Source organism: Zootoca vivipara, chromosome 15, assembly GCF_965207765.1.
Source record: "Zootoca vivipara chromosome 15, rZooViv2.hap1.1, whole genome shotgun sequence".
Lineage (NCBI taxonomy): Eukaryota > Metazoa > Chordata > Lepidosauria > Squamata > Lacertidae > Zootoca > Zootoca vivipara.
In genome coordinates, this window is record NC_142598.1 from 42,263,505 (window position 1) to 42,288,338 (window position 24,834).

At 42.2% G+C, this 24,834-nt stretch overlaps 1 protein-coding gene across 5 annotated transcripts in view; it reads right to left on the bottom strand.

Annotated features, from left to right (window-relative positions):
• Positions 1–24,834, bottom strand: part of GLIS3 (GLIS family zinc finger 3) — a 160,066-nt gene that overhangs the window by 97,950 nt on the left and 37,282 nt on the right. For all 5 annotated transcript variants that reach the window (XM_060269160.2, XM_088658858.1, XM_060269161.2 and 2 more), the window contains exons 3-4: positions 16,036–16,234; positions 13,884–14,997 (exon numbers count right to left, since the gene is read on the bottom strand). In XM_060269160.2, coding sequence (XP_060125143.2) covers positions 13,884–14,997; positions 16,036–16,234 — 1,313 coding nt within the window. The remainder of the gene's footprint in view (positions 1–13,883; positions 14,998–16,035; positions 16,235–24,834) is intronic.

The following is a 24,834-nucleotide window of genomic DNA, read 5'->3' on the forward strand; positions in this document are numbered from 1 at the left end:
TTTGTTATGAAGCACAAGGATCGTACGATCCCACTGTGTACCCAAAGCTGGCAATGTAATCTTGTGGTCCTCCCCCCCTCTCCACCACTCAATTTTTTCAGATGATTTATACAACAAATGAAATAGTGTAGAGGCTCCTAGCATGCTTTGAAAAACAAGTATTGCATTAATGTGTAACATCACTGTTTGTTTGAAATATGCTAATTATAAAATTTTACAGCACATATAGACTTACTTTAAAATGGGTTAGACTTAAATTCTGCTCAAGCTGTAATTTCTGAACCACCTTGAAAGGCAGTTCAGCATACAACACTTAGGCCTAATGTAACCTAGAAGTTAGGCAATCTAACCACTGAAGGCTGGCTATCCCCACCTATACAGTGTCGCAGCTGGATCACCAGCGAAAGCTAGGAGAAGACACTCGAGCCCCTTGAGGCCACTGATGCCTCTGATGAGAATGAGGAGTTCTGGAGTACCCCAAGCTGCACATATGGCCCTTCAGGTGGGCTGTGACCCCATATAGAACAGGTCACACTTCATCCACCCAGATAGTTTATGTCACAGAATAACTCTGAATGAACAAGTAAAGGTTATGTTCTCTACATTGACACAGCAGAGAGAGCGAGAGCGAGAGCAAGAGAGAGCGCTGCACATGCCAAAACCCTCCCTTCCAACTATTAAAAGAGCAGGACTCCTAGCCTGGATTGAATCTGCTATTCCTGATATTTCTGTCATTTACCATCTTGCTGGTCCTGAGTGCCCAGTCCTGGTATTCACTCTCATTCCCCAGCCCTGGTGTTGCTGCCTTCTAGATAATCTCCATCCCATTCATCTCATCTGCATATGCCTCCTGTAAACCAATCTTTCCATAAGTTCCTGATATCCAGTATCTCCATCTCCCATTCTGTTGCACTGGCCTTACAAATTATTACTTCTCTGCTTTGCTATCAGATCCCTCAGCTTGGCTCAAATACCCTTATGCATTCACCTTCAGCTATCAATTTATACAAAAGCCTTCAAAGAAGACAAAGGCCATCTCTTCACTTTGCACAACAGGCCAGAATGCTCACTAATAGTATTCTGGTTAAGTGAGGTGCTATACACAAAGTGAACGGGTGAGCTCCCGTTGCTTGGTCCCAGCTCCTGCCAACCTAGCAGTTCGAAAGCATGTCAAAGTGCAAGTAGATAAATAGGAACCGCTACGGCAGGAAGGTAAACGGCATTTCCGTGTGCTGCTCTGGTTCGCCAAAAGCAGCTTTGTCATACTGGCCACATGACCTGGAAGCTGTACGCCGGCTCCCTCGGCCAATAACGCGAGATGAGCGCCGCAACCCCAGAATCGGTCACGACTGGACCTAATGGTCAGGGCTCCCTTTACCTTTACACACAAAGTGGCCGTGCTCCAAGCAGTACTACTTCTCAGGCTCCATTAACATCAATGGCATTCCTTTGCAAGCTACATTAAAGCACAGGTTGCTGCTTAGTTGGAAGGCTTGGCAAATTGCACCTAAAGCAAATAACCCTATCATCCCTGACCTAAACGTAAACTTGTTCTTCAAAGAATGGTGGAACTGTATAAATAAACAAGCCGCTCTACCCGAATGCCATTGAGCACACACATAAAACAAGTTTCAACATGTATGGCTGAGTTACTGGAGTGGAGCTTAGAGCTCACAAGATTCAGATTTTGCCATGCAACTTGCCCCCAAACACTGGGTTATATGGGCTGGGGGAAAGAATGACCCATGTCTTTCAGTAAGCAGGGAAGGCTGGCTTCCACCAGACAAAAGCTACTTTGTCTTTCCATTATGTCATGAATCCTAATTAGAAGCAACGATACTTCATTTCTGGTTCAGATAAGCTTGTTTGCATAGTTGTATGTTCTTAATACAGCCTTAAATGTAACTAGGAAAATATTAGACCAGGCAGTTGTTACCAGGCTGCTTCCACATACTGAGAGGCAGGTTAGCTGTGTGTGTGTTTGAAGTATCATTCTTCTATTACTCAGCATTCTGATAAAAGTCTGTTAAAATGTGGTTTGAGAATTGGAGGGGGGGGTTGATGCAAAGTACCCTCTGCAAAAAAAGAAGAAGAAAGAAAGAAGATGCATTAAGTGAATGAATTAACATTACTGCTTCAGAGTCCATTGAAGGACGTGCCAGTAGAGGGGAAATCTGTTTAATGAAAACTACATTAAACAAGCCAAACTACATATTAAATTACTAGCATGCTTAAACTACCATGTTTAAGACTGGCCACACCACTTATGCAACAAAAAGCAACTGTGGGAACATCAATCCATGAGAGCTTAATCTTTCCCCATGTACCATTTTCTGGCTGAAAAATTTCCCTGCAAAACTACCGGTACTAAAAATAGCATATTCAGGGGCAAATAACAGCTTTCAGGGGGTGTTTTCCAGGGAAAGCACCCCGGGGGGCTGGGGGGAGTTAACACACCTCAGCCACTGCAGCAGTTACTGGGCCTTCTGCTTTATACAGAGAACAATCCTCTATATGAAGGGCACTCTAGTCTTCTGCTTGAAGGCTATCCAGTCCAAGTCTTGTTTAAAATATAAGAACCATACAAGGGGGAAAGCGGGATGTTGAAGCTTAACAGCAGCAGCTAGGCAGCAGACTGAGCTGGACCCACAGACCCCCTGATCACAGTCTGGCCCAGTGTGGTGAGATGGTCTGTATTCCTATTTGAATGCTAGAGATTATTTCTAAATTTCACCTATAACATGTACATGGGCATGAGCAAATATTGTGCCAATTATGCAAATGCCTTCCTTTTTTATTGATGCATTTTCTCTTTACTGGTGATGCATAAGTGGCTACATTAGCCATAGTTCCAATCCAGATTGGAGACCCTCCAAGCTAATTTTTGTGAAATAAAAGGTATTAATATAGAACATAGTTTTGCCCTTAGGTGACAGCATAATTATATTGGTAGAAAACTGAGCATGGTTCTTCTTCTGTGGGGAGGGGAGCATAGAACAGCCACCCCACCTTGCAATAATGGTATATTCAGATGGATAGTTTGTTTTTTATCTGTGAAACACAACATGGTTGAGTGTCACATCAAAAATTCATTTAAACAGCTATATGTACAGGGAAATGTATCCATGAGCTGTGCTGCATCACAAGCCTTGAACTAAGACTGGAGTCTTCTTGGATATTCAGTTGCTTCATGACCAAAAGAATGAATTGAAAAACGGAGAGAAATGCATTGAAAACATTTTTTTGCAGCTCTTTGTAACAAGTGTTCTGTTAGATGAGCAGATGGACAATATTATATTTCACTATTGCAAGCAATAAATCAGCCTTTTTTTTGCACGCACATGCACACAAATCACAGCACAATGACATGTCTCTAAATGATTAACTTGTGATCTCCAACTTTTGATTGCCTGTTAATCCTTAAACTAGCAGTTGGCAAGTGCAACTCCACCTTCTTTAGAGTTGCTGTCTGGATTGCCAGCTACCATCGCCCCCTCCCTCCCTCCCTCTGGCACTTCTAACAGCTGGGGGGGGGGCAGAGATGATTCTGACATAATTGAGCTAACAATGGGGAATGCTGGTTGTGTGGTACACATTGGTCTGCTGGCTCAAGGAAACCCACAAAGCCCAAATGCCTTCTTAATACAGTAGGATGATATAAAAAAGTCATATATGACAGTTATTTGATAATTTATATTTATTTATTTGTTTCTTTCCCTCTGACAAAAATATGCCACATCTGAAACAGTCCTGCCAGTACCAATCAGAGAGGCATTTAGTGAACATTTCCTGAAGGCTGAGACATGCATACCATCCAACATTTCTCCAATGAAAATAGGGGTGTCAATAATAATAATAATAATAATAATAATAATAATAAACCCCACCCATATGACTTATTTGCCCCAGCCCTTCTGGGTGGCTTCCAACATATATAAAAGCCTAATAAAACATTAAACATTAAAAAGTTCCCTCTACAGGACTGCCTTCAGGTGTCTTCTAAAGGTTGTATAGTAACTTATCTGCTTGGCTTGAGGGGGGGTGTCACATAACTCCATACCCTCCAACATTTCTCCCATGAAAATAGGAACGTCCTACCATACCCTCCAGTATTTTTCCGATGAAAAAGGGACGTCCTAAGAAAAAGTGGGATAAAATCAGAAACCAGTACACTCTCTCTCTCTCTCTCTCTCTCACACACACACACACACACACACACTACCAGTTATTTAAGTTTAAGAGCAGAATAGCAATGACAGGCTGCCCTATTGCCAGTGTGCACTTTTTGTGTATCACTATTTCTCAAATTGTCACCTAAGCTGCCCCCAATGGACCTTCGTTGAAGTTCCCAGAAACTTGGATTGTTGTATATAAACACTGTTCCTGTCAGAGGAGTGAAATGACCTGACAGATGGTTTGGCTTTGCTTCTTCTGTACCCAAACTAAATTGGGGCAGGGGGCACAAAATGTCATTTTTTAGATGGGCTCACAACAAAGTATGTGTGTCACTGGTAGGCTGCAGCTGCAGCTGCCTGAGGACAGGGCAAAGTCAGGGGTTTGTAGCATACACATCTTTCCAAACCTCATGCAGACAACTTTTGAGAGTGCCATTATTTCAAAAAACCCTACATGGCTATTACTGAACTGTGCGGAGGGGGGGGGGGATCAGGTATCTGTCAGTATCCTAAACTGTAATCAGTTACACTGAGATGCCAGGACCATAATTTGATTATGCAGGGAATGAAGTAAGGGATGAACCAGACCAAACAACTTGGACTCTTTTATATATATATATATATATATAAATAAATGAGTGTTGTGAAGGATATAAAGGATAATGAAGTTCAATGATATACACTAAGGAATGTGAGATAGATTTGTGACGGGCAATAAATATCCTGTGAAGCCCTAACTATGTAGACAAAGTTTAGACCAGGATTTTTTTTAAAACAAAAACAAACAACCCACTGAGATCCACCCAAAAAGTTTACCATGCCAGAAAATTAGTGCATCTACACTAGAAATACAATTAACAAATTCTTTTTAAAATATCACAAAACAGTTAAATGAACATTCATCAAACAATGTGCCAATATTTCAAACACCTTTGTAAGTAAAACTTTCAGATGCATTTTGACTGGCAACTTCTTAAGTAATAGCAACATAATTTTATGGCAGTATTCAGACCTGCATCAATGAAACAGCTAATAAACCCCAGCAATAAAAGTGAATGGCTCATCAATATATTATATACCCATATAAAAATCATTTATATATGTTGGCAGCAAGATCACCTACAACTTCTGAAGCCTTCTTGCTTTCTACAGATACTGCCAGAAGATGCCTTTTTCAATTTTGTATTTTTTACTTTTTATTTCTGGCAGCTGAAGAGGATGGTCGCTGAAACATATTTGGCTACTTTATTCATAAATTGGCTTCGGAGAGCAAAAGCTCATATGAACTATTTTGTGAGGTTATTTGTTCAAGAGTCTTTTAATTGAAGGTGCTAACCTAGAACCTCCAGTCTTTGGGGGACACAATCATATAAGCAAGTCCTTGTACTGAGACAGATCCAGAAGACCTTTGCATCAAGAGGAGTTAGGAGTGAGGCTTAGCAACCACCTCTTGGGATGTCCTCAGAGATGCACTGGTACAGGCTTAGGCTTAGTGCTTGCTTGTACCTGTGATGTTGCAGCTTCTGTAAGAGTTAATCGCAGCTTGCTAGAAGCAGCACTTGCTATAGATAGGTCACGTGACTGGTGGAATGGAAATGCGAGGCCATGTGTCCCCCTGGATCCCCACATGAGCCACCAGACACTGACTCTGCACTTTAAATGCTGGGTTGAATAGCATAGAAATGTCTGGGCCATCACATTAGTCTGTCACTTGTTTGGACTACTCCCCTGACCTTGCCAGACATGAACATTGGCAGTCATGGGAAGGTGTTCTATGTCTGCACTCCCAGATGCTTCTTCTTGCTCTGCTCTTTATTTCCCTCATCCTTTGAACAAAATCTGTTAGAGCAACTTTGGTGGTCTTCATTGCTCTGGTCCATGGGGTCACGAAGAGTTGGACACGATTAAATGACTAGACAACAAACAATTGCCCATCTGAATCCAAAAGAACCACTGGCTCTGCCTTTGGAAGAACAGCCTTCATCCTAGAGATAAGTCTTCTTTCCTTCTCAGGCTGAACACTCTCCTCCCAACATATATGACACAATCCTTCCTCAAAGCATGGATATTTAAGAAACAAAGTATATTGGCAGGGGAAGGGAGGTTTGGTCAGAGGATGCAGACATTAGAGTATTTCTTGCATAGTCTAAAAATTGTTCACCACCATGTTAGAAATCCTTTTACCAACCATGATATTAAAATATATGAAACCATGTTATGGGGTTGGATACAGACTGGCCTTCTGCAAATGAGAAGGCCCCTCCTATTCACGGAAGAGCTTGATCTCCATTGGTGGAAGGGGGGGAGGTGATTTGGCAGATTTCTCCCTCCCTCTACAGTCTACAGCACCAGTTCCCACGTGCTTCCTGAAGGTCCCCCAAACGTCTATAGCAGATTTTTAGGAGGTTGCAATGGAAAAAGAGAAATTACTGAAAATCTTCCATCCACAAAAGCATTCAGTTAGTGGAGTTCCACTCCCGTCAGATCTGAATCAAACCCTTAGAAATCACAGAGTATGTTTTCTTGTTTCTCATTTTGGACTGTTTTCTGGGTGCTCATACTATTGTACTTATCCAGCAGATATTAGGTATATAAAGCTGGAATCCTTTGAAAATTCCATTTAATGATATTCTAAATTTCAACATATAGTCAAAACCTTGGCTGGTTCAGCACTACTGAGTTCTTCTTGATTTAAATAATGATCACTATTCATTTATTCTACAGTGTTATTCATATATATATATATATATATATATATATATATATATATATATACACACACGATGTTGTATGTTTTGCATTTAACTGCTTGTGTCTCATGGGATATCTGATGCTTGCCATAAGTTCAGTTTATGTTCTCTCTGAGTGGCCAGCAGAGTTTTGTTAAATAATATATACTTTTCAATCATATCATGACTATTTTCCTTTGAATAAAGGATAATAAAATATTTTCTGAACTATCTGAATTTCAAAAATTTTACCAACAGCAAAAATTTGTTTTAAGATCTCTCTCGTACAATGCTAAAATTAAAAGAGGGTGTTACAACAATGTTCAGCTGTCTGTGAAGATGGGAACAGATATCTTGCATTATATATTTAAAGACATATTTTTGCAATTCTATCAATGACATCATTACCTTGTGCTTGCCATTTGCACACCAGAAATCTTCTTAAATATCACTTATTTGGCAGCTGAACTTTAAGAACAAACACCATACATTTTATAAAAGGATGAACTGCTGGGTAGGGATGGAAAAGAAATTTGATTCAGTTCACATTTAAAGGCAAACTTAGCTAATTTCCACTTTCTGAACCAGGATGTGAAGCAAAACGTAGCCATCCTCTGATACACTTTTCCCAATCTGGCTATGCAGTTATCCAGGCAAGTTGTGTGCACAAAAAGTATATACTGGTGTGAAGTGTGCATATACAAGCAGGCATTACTGGAAACAGCCTATTGTGTTTTGGGAAGATGTTTGAAAAAAAATATTAGCCAGCAATATTATTGTTGCAACATTATTGCCTCAATAGTAAAACTTTGGGTTGTTGTATTTTTAGTTTAATTTAATTTATATGCTGCTTTTCTACAGTGACTTGTGCCCAAAGCAGCTCACAATAATAAACATCAAATATAAAATTGTAGCATTAAAAACAGTGTGTTACAAAACATTTCAAATTAATTCATTAATTCATGCAGTCCATCACGCTATGCTAAATATTGCTTCCAAATTTGTGTAGGTTTTTTTGGGGGGTCATCTTATCAAATAGTACAGAGAAGGGAACAATTAGAAGTGGGACCTCAATCGTCCCACCAGGGATACAGAAATCTACACAAGACTAAATAAGCAGAACTTAATTTGGGGCACAACATCCCTTATGAACTAAAATCAAATGAATAAATTATTGCTGTTTCAACCAATTAGATAATAGTTGCCACTTATTTACTTGCCGACGTGGGGATTCAGAGCACAGTCCGACAATGGCTGCGTTCCTTTATCTCAGGTCGGGGACAGAGGGTGGCGCTAGGGAGGGAGTTGTAGCCGCGGCACCCCTTGGTGTGTGGAGTCCCACAAGGTGCAATCCTTTCAGCGATGCTTTTTAATATCTTTATGAGCCCCCTTGCCCAGATTGTCCGGAGTTTTGGGCTGGGTTGTCATCAATATGCTGATGACGCCCAGATCTGTTGATGGACGGCCGCCCTGCCTCGGCCCCGGACACTGACCAGGTGCTTGGAAGCTGTGGCTGGATGGCTACGTGGGATCTGGTTGAAGCTAAATCCTTCGAAGACAGAGGTCCTCTGGCTGGGTCGGGATGACATGGGGTTGGGGGGCCAACTCCCATCTCTTTCAGGGGCTCAGTTAGTGCCAGCGCCTTCTGTCAAGAGTTTGGGTGTAACCTTCAACGCCTCCCTTTCCATGGAGGCGCAGGTTGCAGCCACAGCAAAAGTGGCATTTTTCCATCTCCACCGTATCAAGCAGTTGGTCCCTTACCTCTCTCGCCCTGATCTGGCCACAGTGATCCATGCGACGGTCACCTCCAGGCTTGATTATTGTAACTCGCTCTACGCGGGGCTGCCCTTGAAGCTGACCCAGAAACTCCAGCAGGTGCAAAATGCTGCAGCGAGGCTCCTTACGGGGTCCTTGCCATGGGACCACATTCATCCAGTGCTTTACCAGCTGCACTGGCTCCCGGTGGAGTACAGGATCAGGTTTAAGGTGCTGGTTTTGACCTTTAAAGCCCTATGCGGCTTGGGACCCTTGTACCTACGGGCCCGCCTCTCCTGGAATGCCCCGCGGAGGACTGCATTTTAATTTGTATTTGAATTAATTGCTTTTTATGTTTTATTGTAATTTTATTGGTGTGAGCCGCCCTGAGCCCGGTTTGACTGGGGAGGGTGGGGTATAAATAAAAATTTATTATTATTATTATTATTATGAACATATTTTAAGATGATGTCAGAATCCTTGCTATATTATACAGTGTATTGTACCATTATCATTTCACAATATACTTTCTATGGCTACATCACTTATTCCTTTGAATAAAGATTAAATATGGTGAGTTTGTGTGTGCATCAGTAGGAATTGACAAGAAAGAATTCCTAAAGAGGTCTTAATTTTTATATACAAAAGCAGGTTCCCGTTGAAACAAACAAATGGACATAGTATTTTTTCTGGTTTCACAGGGACATACATAAGCATTAGATTTCCTCAAAAATAAACTTAAAAGTTAATACTAGGCAACAATCATCATACAGAAAAAAACACATTAGTAAAAGGCAATTCAACTGTTTTTAATATAATAGAAACTTTTGCTATTACAGTGGCATAGCATGGATTGCCAGTGCCTGGGGCCACGTGGAGCAGGGGTGCATGGCAGAGAAACGGACGGAGCATGCAGGCGGATTCAACAGCCTACCGGCACCTGCATCACCCAGGACAGAGCAGCCACAGAGAGAAGAAAAGAAGAGTCGTTCCATTGTATGGAGAGGTCACTTCTTGGTTTGCATGGAGAAGCCATTTTTAATGGAGCCCAGTGATGGAAGTGCACAGCTGTAGTGAGGCAACACCAGGTGTCAAAATTTGGTGCCCCTTACAATTTTGCACCCGGGGCAACCCCACACTATCCCACTGTTCTCTTAATCTTCTGCAAGAAAAACTAAGAAATGAACACAAGGCTTATTCACACCTCCACTTGTCCCTTGACTAGAAAGCACAGATCCAAGCGGTTTTCCACTTGACCTCATTTGCCAGGCACAGGTCCCAACAGTTTTTCCCAAGCCTTTCTCCTTCCCAGGGAAAACCCACTCTTAAGTGTGAAATTGGAGAAAAGGTCAATTCAGAGAAAACCCCAAGTGCCCTTTGCTCCAATTGCTAAAGAGAGGTTTTCCCCAGGGGGAAGCAGTGGGTCCAGAGGAAGTGTGGGTCATCCCATAGTTAATTTTATCAGGTATTTTCTTCTCCAAGCCAAATTTCAATAAAACTCGGGGCAGCAAAATGTCCCAAACAAAGACATATAGGAGAAGAGCATTTTAATTTGTTTCTCTGTATCTAGTTTCCCTTGAAAAATCACAACAGGAAATTATTTTACCCAATATGTTAATTCTTAACCAGAAACTAAGACATAAACAAATATAGACAATATCAGGGAGTATATTATTAGATCCCAAGCCAGATTCAGATGTATGTCAGGATGGTAGTGCCCCAAAATACAGCCACTTGGTATTTATTTGTTTTGACCATTTATATCCCGCTTAATTACAATTGTCTCTTTAAGTGGTAACAGAAGAAAGATACTGATCTTTAGATTGGTTTTTGATTGAAAAACTGCATGTGATATTTGTCCCCCCTACAACAATACATTAACATTGACAACCCATTTGTAAGATTCAGTTAGTTTTCCTGGGTTGTTGTTTTCAGAAAGACAACTAAATGGCTGAAATTTGATAACAACATTTACTAACATGCCGGTCATCCTAAAAGGTGTTGTAGGTGTTCTACAATGAAAGGTACACCAGGAAGGTTTGTAACCCCATTTTTTGTTAAAAAGGAAGGTCACAATACAGCTAAAGGTGGCCGTGACATTTTCAGGCATCCAGAACTGTGAACAGTAAATGTAGAGATGCAGGGAGATCAGCTTCATACTCCAGCCTATAAAGTGCTATTAGAAGAATATACAAAGGCAGCCCCCACACATATATGTGGCAGTTCTCTACATGGTCAAGAATCCTGCAAAGTCAGGACTTCCAGTCATGTCCAGAGTCCTCTGTACAAATAGTTGTGCACACACAGGTTCCCTAAAGACATCTAGTGAATGTGCATAGGTTGGGGGCAAGGCAGAGGCTGCTGTCATGATGATGTGCTCCCGCGCGCCTGCACACACACACACGCACACACACACACACACACACGTTGTTCTTAGGTATGAACACCTGCAAAAGAATCAGTTTCCATTGAAACCAGTGGATCAAGTTAGTCCTTAATCAGAGTAACTTAAATCTGACTGCTTTCAGTGTAGTTACGGGCAATCCCAGGCCTCGTGTATTTCCACACTATATACATTAGCATGGCTGTAAATAAACATGCATACAGTTATACATAAGCATATTTCATTGCTTTATTCCATCTGTCTGGGTCACTGACTCAGAGCTTATGGACCCTGGCTGAGAAGCATTGGTGCTTATTTAAAACTTAATCTCTGCTAATACACAGAAACCTTTAAGTATTTTGAATAGTGTTCCCTCCATTGGATAAGTATGCATTGTGTGTGCCCCCTTATGTTTTACTCATTGCTGGAGATTTGCCAGCTATTTCCCCTCCTGGCAGAGTTTCTCAGCTTTGAACAGCAATCAAAGACTTAGCAAATGAAGTATTTCATGGCATGGAGAAGAGATGGGAATAGTTCCGCCTGACAGGCAGCTATCAAGCACACAAGAGACCTGCCAAAGAGAAACTGGCATCATTTGCCTAGAGAGACTCTGGGGTGAGGAAAAAAGATGCACTACAGAATTCTTAAAACTCCATTCTAATGTAAAATAGATGTGGTTTTAGGGCAAAACAAAACCCTGCAGTATTGCAAATCCTCTGCTAAGATTGGCTTCCATTTGCTACATCATCATTTCACCATTAGGTTTACAAAGGGCTGTGCTATTCCCCCCCCCCCCAAAGTACAGCCAGATCAATTCTATATTTGAGCCCCACTAGATGGAGGGTTGGAACTTGGAAGATGTTGCGGACTGGCTGGATGCAGCACCAGCCAGGGAACCCCCAGGGGAAGAAGGGTCAGAGCCAGGGGGTTGAGTGGCCAGAGGGAGAAAGAGGAGGAGGAGGAGGAGGAGGCAACAGGAAGAGCACAGCTCAGACACTGAGGCAGAAGCCGGAGCCAGGGAGCAACCAGCCCCACCCCCTAAAACACTGCGATTCTGAAGCATTGCTGCCTCTGACAGGAGAGGCAGAGCAGAACCATCTTGAGAAGCTGATCCTCCATGGATTGTCATCTTTTACAAGGTGTGCGCTTCCCCTTCCCAGGCTCCACACATATAAGATACAAATCTATCAGTGCAGTGGCACCAACACCACTGTCACAAGCAGACTTGGAATATAAGGTGAGGCTGTTAAAGCTTGAAAAGGATCTCATTTTACATTGTTATTTAAAGCTGAATGCCAGGCTATTGTGTGCATAAAATATTAGTAACCATTACAAATTAAAGGTGCTTTTATGTCACATGATGAGTTTATCAGCATAATTGTTAGGAGGAGAATTTTACATTTTACTAATCTTCCAGACAATCTTTTTTGAGTGACAGTGAAGTTTAGGTAGAGAAGGGAACCAGTATTTATTTCTTTTCCATCTGTGCTCTGTTTACAGCATGCTGCTGAATGGTGTTTATATGTGTGTGTGTGTTTGTATGTGTTTATGTATGTACCAGAATACTGCACCAACAAATTTATAATTGCCTGGCTTCCTAGGTGGGGTAGGGAATAAAAACAAGGTCCCCATGCAGCTATCTGTTCTCATGCCCTGTTGTTGGCATAAGAGAGTGTATGTATATATGGGGCGGGGCAGGGATAAACACAAAAGGAAAATGCCTACTGGTGTGATCAGAAGTCACTCCTCACATACAAATTCAATTTTTTGTGGGTATGGACTGCTCCAGTGATATTGGAAACCATCTATAGAAATACCTTACTCACCACAGAAGAAAGGAGAGAGACTTTTCATGAGACTTTTCTTCCTTCCTTTTCCTTTATAAATGAGACAGGGGATGCTTTTATTCCACCCCCAACACTAGAATCTTTGTGGAGAGGAGACTTAAATTGATATCATAATTTCCGCCCTGTGGAACGCCCTCCCAGCAGATGTCAAGGCAATAAGTAACTATTTTACTTTTAGAAGACAACTGAAAGCGGCCCTGTTTACGGAAGTTTTTAATGATTGATGATGTACTGTTTTTAATATTCGGTTGGAAGCCGCCCAGAGTGGCTGGGGAAACCCGGCCAGATGGGCGGGGTATAAATGATAAATTATTATTATTATTATTATTATTATTATTATTATTAACGTGTTGTTTGCATATTGTGTATTTGTGTATTGCATATGAAACTTAATAAGTCTGTACCACTGGACAAGTTACTATAGTTATATGTTGTTCTTGTATTTACATGAAAAACAATAAAAATCATTGGGAAAGGAAATATGAATTAACAGCTAAATAAGGCACAGATGTAGAAAAGCACTAAAATAAGCAAATGAGGGATGAGTTGTTCTAACTGCATTGAAGTACCTGAAGCCTGAACAAGTTCAAATAGGACCATCAGTCAGTGGTAGAATGCATGCTTTGCTTTTACAGAAGACTTACAGGCTGGTCCTCCAGCATCTCCAGGCAGGCCTGGCTGATACCCCACCTGAAGCTGAAGTGCCACTGCTAGTCAGCATAGACAATACTAAACTAGATGGACCAATGGGCTGACTTGGTACAGTATAATGCATCTTCTTCTGTTCCTGTTTCTGCCTCTGCATGCATATGAAAAGTCTATTCATTCACTTATTTTTTAATTCATTAATATCAACAAATCTTGTATCCTGTTTCTATTTTTTCAGAACAAGCTGTACTAGCAAAAAAGGGGGAGGAACCTAACACAGTGTTAAAAATTGGGATATTTCATACACAGTAAAGCAGTATGTCTGTCTAACATGTTTTAGACTTACCGTACATTTGTTTGGCTTTTCTCCTGAATGCACTCTCATGTGAATCAGTAGTTTGTAACGAGCATTAAATGGCTTGTATCTCCGAGGGCACCCAGCCCAAAAACAAGTGAAATCCTCTCCTTTCCTCTGGTCTATGTGATTTTTTTCTATGTGCCGCACAAGATCTTCCTGCTGGTCGTAAGTAGCACTGCAATCTATCCAGCAACAGCAATGTTTGCCATTAAACTCATCCAGTTCACCTTCTTCATCTAAGAGAGGGCCTTGCACAGATGGTGCTAAGGAAATCTGGTGGGGATGGTTGATAAGGTCATGCTGATGTGCGTGGTATGGAGGAGGTGGACCATGTGGTGGAGGAAGAACAAGGGGAACCACTGGAGAAGTAGATGGCATGTCCATTGTGTTCCCAGAAAAGCCATCGGCACGCCCACTTTTTAAAATGCCCACAGATTGGCTATCTAGCAAAGATATTCCTTGTTGAACCACCATGTTGTTAGTGACTGCTGGCTGTTGGCTGTTTTGTTCCAACTGTTGCATGCGCTGGTATTCAGTGTTCCCACTTTCACTGTAACTGGGAAGGGCAACATTGCCATTAGCAACAAGAAGTCTTTTTTGAGGATTTGGAATAGAGCAAGTCTGAGGAATACAACTTCCCCTTATTCCCAAGAAGTGTCCATAGACCTCAGGCTGAGGGGAGATGTTTGCTGGAGATGCCCTTGAACCATTGATGTAAGCAACAAGAGAAGTGGGGGATGTGCGGATGATTGTATTGAAGTCAATCCCGATTCCATCAGACAAAGGAGACAGAGAGAGGGCCCTCTTTTTGGCTGAATGAGACCTGGTTGAAGAATAGTGAGGACTAGGATAAGGAGAACAATTATTTTCCACACCAAACAAGTAAGATGGTAATGAGCTAGATACATTGTTGGACACAGAAATTCCAGATGTAACACTTGTGATGTCCCCGAGGTTCGTGCCATTTGGGGAGCCTTGGCTGGAAGGAAGAGAAGGGAAAATCCTGTAGCCATGAAGCCACTCTTGCTTGACACTCTGGATTGATGGACTTTCAGACAGACTCAGGGTTGTGGAGGCCAAAGATTCTCGGGACAGAAGGGATCTGCAGTGGAGAAAAGAGGGGGAGAGAATGCAAACAGCCACTTAAATTTTAGCTCTTGGTAGTTCTATGAAGCAGCTGGCATATTCAGAGCTCAGCGGCTTATTTTTGACAATTAAAATCACATTCTCAAAACTGATATTTGCTTTTGCATATTCAGAATCTGAACACCAAGTTACCACACATAGTATGTCTATTAGTAAGTAATGTGTGGTGTCCGATACTGCATGAGTGCACATATTTGCACAAGAAGAATTGCCCCATATCCTCCTTGCAGTCCCTTGTGCTCTCTGTGCCCTTCACACATTTCCCCCCAAGGGCCATTGTGTTCTCAGGAAAGGCCTGAGAGATGTGTCAGGGCTGCAGCTGCACTGGAGAATCAAGGGAAACTCAGGTAGAGACAACCGATGCTCAGGCTGCATTGAATACCACCTACTGACTATTGTGGTGACAGTTGCTTTGGCAGCCCCCATCAGGGTCCCGAGTGTGAGTGCCACCCACTAACTGACCAAGAGACTAACCAGGGCTAATTTTAGCTTCGTGTAAAGTTCATATCCAGCCTTGTTAACCAACAGCCACTGTAATCTCTAGTGGGACCTCACAAACTGGGGAGAGGGGGACTCAGATTGTTTTCCTCCACCCAAGGGAAGGAAGGAAAGGGAACAAGCAGGTTGGTGGACCACATCCCTCTCCCAGGCCTTGGCAGCTGCCGCACTATCCCACCAGTCGGCTAGACAGCACCTACAAGCTCACCACCGAAAGACAGCTGCAACCACCTGTGACTATTCTAGATAGCCGACATCTGTTAGCTGAAGTTTACTTACATAGCACATTTTATAGCATACTTTTCTTAGGGCATTACTGCATAACTTCTACAACCTGTGATTAATCTCAAATGAATAATTTTGAACTACAATACCCAGACTGCAGCTTTCATTCTAAGTTACAACTGTGCACAAAAGGGATAACTCTAAAGTGAGTGGCAAAATATTTTTCTGACTTTATAGACATGATAAAATTCATATAGTATAAAATGAAGACCTCGTGTCAGATGGAGGTATATTCGAGTTGGTAGCATTCATAGCTCTCTGTAAGCTTGGGCTGATTTGGCTGCATGCAGTTGAGACCTTTTCAGGAGGAGATAGAAGTCCCAGTCGCTGAACCATCATTGGACTGCTGCTGACTATTAATTTGTTGCAGCTACTTTTTCCGATTGACTTGCACCCAAAGGCAAGACCCCCTGAAAATGAAGGAGTTGTACAAATTTTAATTCACATTTTCCAACTTTAAAAAGTCTTATGAATCCATAGTATTATACATATAAAGCATGTGCAAAGAACTGAGAAAAAGGCTGATGGCGGAATGTAAGAGACTGATTGTAAAGACAGGGGAATAAAGCAAAGTGAATCACGAATCAAGCCATATGTTATTTGACAAGTTTATAGCATGACTGTTTTGTCTGATCAGTTTCACAAATCCCAAATTTCTATATTTTTCTTATCATGTTCCCTTAAAGATTTGTTTTAATGAAATGATCTAAGAGTTACAAATCCAAATATTCTAATTTATGACTGAAACAAAAAAGAAATTGTTCACAAAACCATATATATATACTGTATGTCTTCAAAGCTAAAGAACAAAGTCCGCATCTCTAATAATTGCAACCAGGTCATGTGTGAAGCTACAGTTCCTGAACACCTGTTGAAAAACCAATGATCTCAGAGATTAAAGTTCAATCACACTATTCACACAATAAAGTTACATGCACAATGTAAAGGACTTGCTATTATCTTCATAAGGAAAACTCAAACTTGATAGTAAATTACAAAAAACAGCCAACCACAATTGCCCCATACTTAAGGACTCACACTAAAATCCTTACCATCATCCAGTCTACTTAGTGTTCTAATTTGTGCAACCTGAATGGATCAATGCACAAGGTGTATAATGGCAAATAGATTACAAGCGCTGGCATCTTTCAAATTCCCCTTTTAACCCAAATCTAGCAAGTGAATAGCAGTAATTTCCCAGCAAACTGCTTTAATATGATATACTTTCCTGCCAAGTGTTTCACAGTAAAAACTAGGGAAATATTTTTAAAGCTCCGTTTACAGTGAACAACAGATTGAAATTCTGAGAGACCATAGTGACCCCGCTGGACCTTTTTCAAGAAATCTTTACAAGAGTTTATCCATAAAAGGTGGCTTGTAACACAACAGTAAATATAAACTTCTACTGCTAAAGTACTTTCCCATCACCATCGTGTGTCTTCTTTGCTGAGGAAAATATGCCTGGCCATCACAATGTTGTTGTTGTTGTTGTTGACTACAGAAACCACATCAGCTTTGTCTAGACTACATTTGGGTGCATTTCTTTCCATCTGAACCAACCACACTGCCGTGTCCTTTGAGGAGAGTTGGGAAGTTGAAGGAGCAGAGCTTTTCTCCTGCAATGCCAACTGACCATCCTGTGAATTTCCTTCCTGCAGAGACATTAGGGAATCTCCCTTCAACCTTTTGGAAGGGCAATAAAGACTTTTTTTATTCTGCAGTACATTTGGAGATGGGGCACTGGTAGTTTTTATGTTGCCACTATTACTTTGTGTGTGGCTAGGCTGCTTTCGTATTTTTAGTTTAATATTTATTTTGCATGTATACTGTGAATAACCTAAGTACCTCTAAAAGAGCAGAGAGGCAGTATATGAAGCTATTAAATTTATAATTAAATACACACAATTGCCACATCAGGTGTGAAGCCGCCCTAAAAGCAGTCCTATAAAGTGAGAATTTAAAAAGAATAATAATGCTTTATTAAAGCTTTGTCATAAAACAATAAGATAAAAGAAACTAATCTAAATAAAAACAAAAACAGAGTGAGAGTGAGTAAACAAAACAGCAAAAGAAAGAAAAAGATGAAAGGAAAGGGACGGGAAGGAAGAGAACGGAACGGAAAGGGAATAAAGTGAAATAATTGTGAAAGATAATGGAGAAAGAGACAGGGAAACGTAAGAAAAACTTAAGAAAATTTCCAAAATCCATATTAGCACAGTATATTTATTATGGCCTAAGAAACGTATTAGGGGATGCGGGTGGCACTGTGGTCTAAACCACAGAGCCTAGGGCTTGCCGATCAAAAGGTCGGTGGTTCGAATCCCTGCGACGGGGCGAGCTCCCGTTGCTCGGTCCCTGCTCCTGCCCACCTAGCAGTTCTAAAGCATGTCAAAGTGCAAGTAGATAAATAGGCACTGCTCCGGCGGGAAGGTAAACAGTGTTTCCGTGCGCTGCTCTGGTTCTCCAGAAGCGGTTTAATACTGCTGGCCACATGACCCGGAAGCTGTCTGTGGACAAACACCGGCTCCCTCGGCCTATAGAGCGAGATGAGCGCCGCAACCCCAGAGTCATCCGCGACTGGACCTTTACCTTTACCTTTACCTTTAAGAAACGTATTGCCCTAACAAAGATTTTAGAGAGGGGGAAAGTGAGAGATGACAGAAAACAATTTTCCTCTCTGCCTGCTTAATCACTTGTACCTAGAAGTATGTAAAAGAGGTAGTGTTCAGAATACAGGGGAAAGAGAATTAATGATGCTGTGTTTTTCTGAGGCTTGTGAAAACCAGAAAGCATGGCTGAACAACAACAGGGCTGGAATTATCCTCCTGGCAGCAGCACCTGTTTATTTTTAAAAGGAAATTAAAAAGAAATAAAAAGCTATGCTCTAAAATAAGAAATTATTTGAATAGTCAGCACCATAAAACATGAACAACTTTAACTTTTGCCAAATCTGGAGATAATTGCCATTTGATACTATTCTGCAGTTTTGAAAATGTAAATAGGCTGTGTTCAAAAGGAAAGAAAAATAAAACTTGGAGGGATCTGAAAAGTAAGAAAAGACTAGTTTTACCATATAAATTTGTTTAGCTTTTTTTAAAAAACAAAATGGATAAACTTGAAAAGAACAACTTTATCACAGAATCTTGGCAAATACAAATAGAGATTTTCCTGCATGACAGAACAGTGCCACTTACATATTATCTACAAATAAAAACAACATTCATTTAACCCCAATTCAAAACATTTAGCCAATGACAGAAGGGTTTCAGGTTTCTTGTAGAGGTTCTGACAGCATCACAATGTCTAACTGTTCAAGCTGAATATTTGAAACCATATAATTAGACCATTTCTACCTGATTAAACATGACCTCATTGTGAGTTAAATGGCCAAACATCAGAAATGTTAGCCATCAGAGAACTTTTAACATAGGCACGTAACACCCACAATTGGGATGTGTTATATTCCAATCCCTGCATCCACAAGAAGTTTAAAAGTACTACATAGCATACATAAATAATATTGAGAAGAACAATATTTCTAATACTGGGTCCACATGAGAATGAATGCACACCTCTGCAAATTTTAAATCTCTCAACCCTTTAAATCAACCCTTATATACATTTTACAGGAGCAGAAACACTACTGAAGGTAGGAATCTGAGACTATGCATAATGCCTTGATGGGATGTGGATTTTACACATACAAAAGAATGGTACATGGACTAAGACCCTTTTAAATGCATGTCAACCACATGGAACTTAACTGCAGATACGTATTTTCCAGTACTGTAGTTTGCACATGGCCACCACCAAATTGAATTAGCACTCAGCAATTCGTGTTTTTTTGGCGGTGGGAGCCTAGAATCTCCAGCAGAAGCAATGGATGTAATCTAGAAGAGAGAAGTGTGCCATATCACATTTAAAACAATGAAATGCACTTTGCAATTAAATACTAACTCATCCGATCCTAAGGACTCACTACATCAGCGGCAGCCATGCAAAGGCCAATGCTGGTGTAATGCATTCATTATCCTATGCACTCACATCAGCAAGGTAGAAAGCACAAGAGATGAGACACAATGCAGGAACATTGACAGATACTCACAAACACCTTGGCAACTCTGTCAAAATCCACCAGTCAAAACAATGTTCACTGACACACATAAAAGGCATTGTCAGTACACAGACCAACACACAGTTATAGCACGAATATCATCATGATACAATTTTACTCAGTATTTACTAATACACTATGTATTAGCAACTTGCCAGGAAATGCTCAAGAGGCCTGCAAAGCGAGCAGAGGTGAGGGCTACAACAAACAGCCTCCTCCATCATGTCCAGCTCCATATCCAATGTGCATTTTCTATTCCCTCCCCTTTTCCATTTCATGCAGCCTAATTCCCCAGTTTATAACCACAGCAGGACCAAGGGTTTCCAGGAGGTTATTGAGCAGTTGAGCGCAATGGATGGAAGTCTGTGTCAATATTAGTTTCATTCAGTTTCTTATTTTTCCAGTCTGAAGTTCAGTTCACTGCATATTAACATCAGGTTTTTTTTTTTTAAAAAAAAGTCATTGCAAAAATTTACCAACATTTTCTATGTAATTTTGCCTAACTTTTGTTTTTGCAAAGCAATTCCTCCAGATATGTATTTTCAAATGTCATCTTCACTAATATATGCATATAATGCACATTTCACCCAAGTTTATGCATTTTTGTACACATTACTTAGCTGGAGAACTGCATTGCAAAATTCAGATAAGAGCAAATTTCAAAGCATGGTTGTGTTTCAATTCATGTATTGTTTCAGAAAGTGATACTTAGGTACCTGTAAACTGTATCAAATTTCTCCCCCCATCCCTAGTGCAGACCCATCACTTCTCAGTACTCAAATGGCAGGACTCTCAGTTCTGATGCAACGTTGTGGCACAAAGTCCTTTCAGTGCCCCATCATGAAGGCAACTGGGGTAAGTAACAAGCAAGGTGGGAGATTGTCCTGTCTCTCAATGTTTATTGCCGCAGACAGCACTGACAACTTTTACTAAACAAAATGAAGCAACATAGTGAATAGCTGTGAAGTGAGTTCTGACAGCAACACAGAACAATCAGTGGGTGTGAGTGGCAGGCAATATTTCTTATTCTCACAAAAAGCTGCATGACAGACACCAGAATAACAGGTGCAGTTTTCATCCACTGCATCTCCATGCTGCCTTTGCTATAGTCATGTATGCCATGATCTCTGGAAAGGTGCAGGAGCCTTTCAAGGGGTGGCCCCATAGTGGAACAGCTGGCTTCTCACTGCTCCCTACTGCTGCTGCGGTCACCTTGCCTGTGCTTTCCATAGCACCAAGGATAAGGAGCATTCTTGGCTCTGCACATGTTGGATAGTTGTCCAGTTGTCTGCATAAAAGCAAAAGTAATAGAACAGGGATGAGCAAGGGGACAGCAGCTGAATTAGACAGTTCCCATGGCTAGGATTACTATAGCACCCTCTTCCAGGAATCCTCAACAGAGACAGAATTCACCTGCAAGGTTTTAGACAGGAGCTAGTTATCTGAAGCATGGGACTCGGAGGTGAACCTTTCGCTCTGGATTCTGGCTAATTCAAAGTCCTGGTTAGGGTTACAGTCATACCTCATGTTACGGACACTTCAGGTTATGTGTTTTTGGGTTGTGGACCACGGGAAACCCGGGAGTACTGGAACGGGTTACTTCCGGGTTTCACCGCTCGCGCATCACAGAAGCGCCGAATCCTGCCAGGGCCAGCGCAAGCTTAGACGCAGCACTTCAGGATGCGAATGCTGCGGGCTGCGGACGTGCCTCCATCACAGATTACATCAGCAACCCGAGGTTCCACTGTGCTACTTTTAAAGCACTAGCAAATGTTTTAGGTCTAGAATGCCTATAAGACCAGCTGCTATGATATAAGCCTGGCTACTCTCCAAGGTCAAGAGATTGTTCAAGAGTCCTGGTCTGAGCCATAATCTACCTCACCCTGGCCACCCACCTCCCAAGTTTTCCTATGGAGGGTGCTTTGCCTGTGCAGCCTGGCCAGGATTAGGCCTCTGTCCCTCAAGCACTGCCAACCAGCATGACTCACTTGCATGCTGTCTGCCCACCACTGAGGCCAATGGAAGAAGTGAAGCAGTCGACTTTGGGCTTGGTGGTCCATGAGGTGCCTCCAAAGAGTTGCCTGATCATGCTGTGTTGAGGCTGAGCAGTAAAGTGACCAGCAGCCTTGTTGACATGGTGGTGTTGGCATGTCCTAACAGTGAGAAAGCTAGGTGTCTCATGAGAAGCTAGGAACCTCTCATTTAATTGTGCAATGTGCAGCTTTTTTTAGCAGAAGTAGGCAGGTGCTGGGGACAAGGCGGCCCTTGCCTTTTCTTCATTGCTGTGCCCCAATGCAGAGAATGCTTTAACCTGTTTCCCTCCACTTCTAAGGCACTGTGGGTTGGAGGGAGGAAAGAGCCAGATTTGATGCTACACTCTCTTCCATGAGCTACAAGTCCTTGGAGCCACACATCCTCAAAAGCAGGAGTGAGCTGAGATTCTTGGTGGTTCTGAGGCCAGGTATTTGTAATAATTATGAGCAAAATTGTTGTCATCCATCCATCTCAAAAGACAATGGAAGGGTGAGCCTTCAAGGATAAAGTCATATGATTGGTGAGTTACAGCATCTGCTGTGGCTGTAGAGACCAATACAGGAGATACATGTTTTATTGGGGCAGATGAAGGATCCAGTTTTGCTGCTACAGGTGCACCATGGCATTTCTTCTCTATGTGCTCCTCCCAGTGCATTCTTCCTCTGGTCACTGCTCTGGATCCACCACCTGACTGTCTGTCTCCAGGCACTGGTATAGTCTTCAAGGGATTCCCATACAACAGTTAATGTCAGTCTTCATGCCATGTTTGCAGGCATCTTTGTAGAACAGAGTTGGTCTCCTCACAGGCCTAGTGCCTAAAGGAGCCAGCTTCCTTGAGGATTCTGGCATCTTCCATTCTGTGCACATGACCAAGCCAGCATAGATGTCACTGAAAAAAGAGCATGAAGATGCTGAGAATGTGGCCTTTGGAGAGCACATCCTTCTTTGACTCTGTCCTGCCATGTGATGCTCAAAATCTTCCTGATGCAGAGCATACAGAAGTCATTGAGGTGTCACTCCTGGTGCATGTAAGTCTCCCAAGACTCCCTTCCATAAAGCAGCATGCTCAACACACAAGCCTGGTAGACCTTCATCTTGGTATTGGTCATCAGCATCACATTCTCCCATACCCTTTCAAAGGGGTGAGCCTTTGCTGGAGCTGCCTTGCCAATGTGCCTGTCCAGCTTAGCGTAAATGGAAATATTGCTGGTTATGTTGGAGCCCAGGTAGACAAAATCATCTACCACTACAAGCATGTGGTCACCAATGCTGATGCGTGGTGTGCTGGTGATGTCCTGTCTAGGATGTTGGTCTTCATCAGGCTGATGGTGAGGCCAAATTCCCTCCAGGCTTGGGCAAAATGGTTTTTGAGTCTCTGTAGAGCTTCCTCAGAGTGCCAGGTTGAACAGACCCTCATCATTCCTTGAATGGAAGTACCCGCCATCTTCAGTTGAACTGAAGGCAAAGGAGAGCAACAGGGAGAATAATATCCTGAAGAGAGATGGAGCATGAACACAGCCCTGTTTTACACGGAAGGCATCCAAGGATGAACTATCATACTGGATGGTGCCATGCATGTTTTGTGGAAGGACACAAAACTTCTGGAGCATAAGTGGGCATCTTTTCTTGTTGAGCACTGTGAAGGGCACTTTTCACTGGCACAGTGACAAAATCATGCTGACTGTTGACCTCTGAGCTCTAAAGCCACATTGTGACTCAGGATAGACCCTGTCAGTGAGTAACTGTAATCTGTTGAGAACTACAGGGGCAAAGGCTTTCCATGGTAGTTGTTGCAATCATGGTGGTTACTTTTGTGCTGAAGGCCAGCCTCAGTTTCTCCCTCATGACGCACCTCCCCAGCCTTCTCTGAGAAAACCAGTATGAGTCGTGTTTGCTCTTTACCCTGCCCTTCCCCCATTTTTGTTCTCTCTGGCTGTTAGCTGTTTGCCAAATGTGCCATCATGCAGTTTCCATTTGTGAACTATCATTCTCTGGACACTGAGACCGCATAGAAATTTTGAGTGTGAAAAAAGTAAATATGGGAAGCAAATGGGCAACAAATGTGCACTAGTGTTTTTAAAACTATGTCTGTACCAGTGCAGCAGTGGCCAACATGGCATTTACATGCACCCGTGAGACCGCAGAGGCCATCCTTTGCACTCACAAACAGCCTCCCCAAGGAATCCATGGTGGCAAATAACAAAACAATGACTTACATTGTTCTGCCTGGACACTGAGGTCCAGCTCCGAGGGCCTTCTGGCGGTTCTCTCAATGTGAGAAGCCAAGTTACAGGGAACCAGGCAGAGGGCCTTCTCGGTAGTGGCACTCTCCCTGTGGAACACCCTCCCACCAGATGTCAAAGAGAAAAACAACTACCAGACTTTTAGAAGACATCTGAAGGCAGGCCTGTTTAGGGAAGCTTTTAATATTTGACAGACTATTGTATTTTAATATTTTGTTGGAAGCCACCCAGAGTAGCTGGGGAAACCCAGCCAGATGGGTGGGGTATAAATTATTATTATTATTATTATTATTATTATTATTATTATTATTATTATTTATTACACTAAGTGGCACAGCATGAGGGGGCAGGGGGGCAGGGGGGCATGACCCTGGGCCCAAATTTCTGAGGAGCTGCAACTAGCTTGTGGCTAGTTTGCAAGGAGAGACTCTCTTGATTAGATGCTGGCCAGCAAAGGGACTGACTGCTTGCCCCGCCCCGGGCTCCAGCAACCCAAGCTACACCCCTGCTTATACTACCACCACCATGGGAAGGGCCATCTCTGGGGTGGCAAATAGGTGCGACTGCCCTGGACACCACACTTCGGGGAGCCCTGCACTTGGCGCTGGTGGCCACAGTC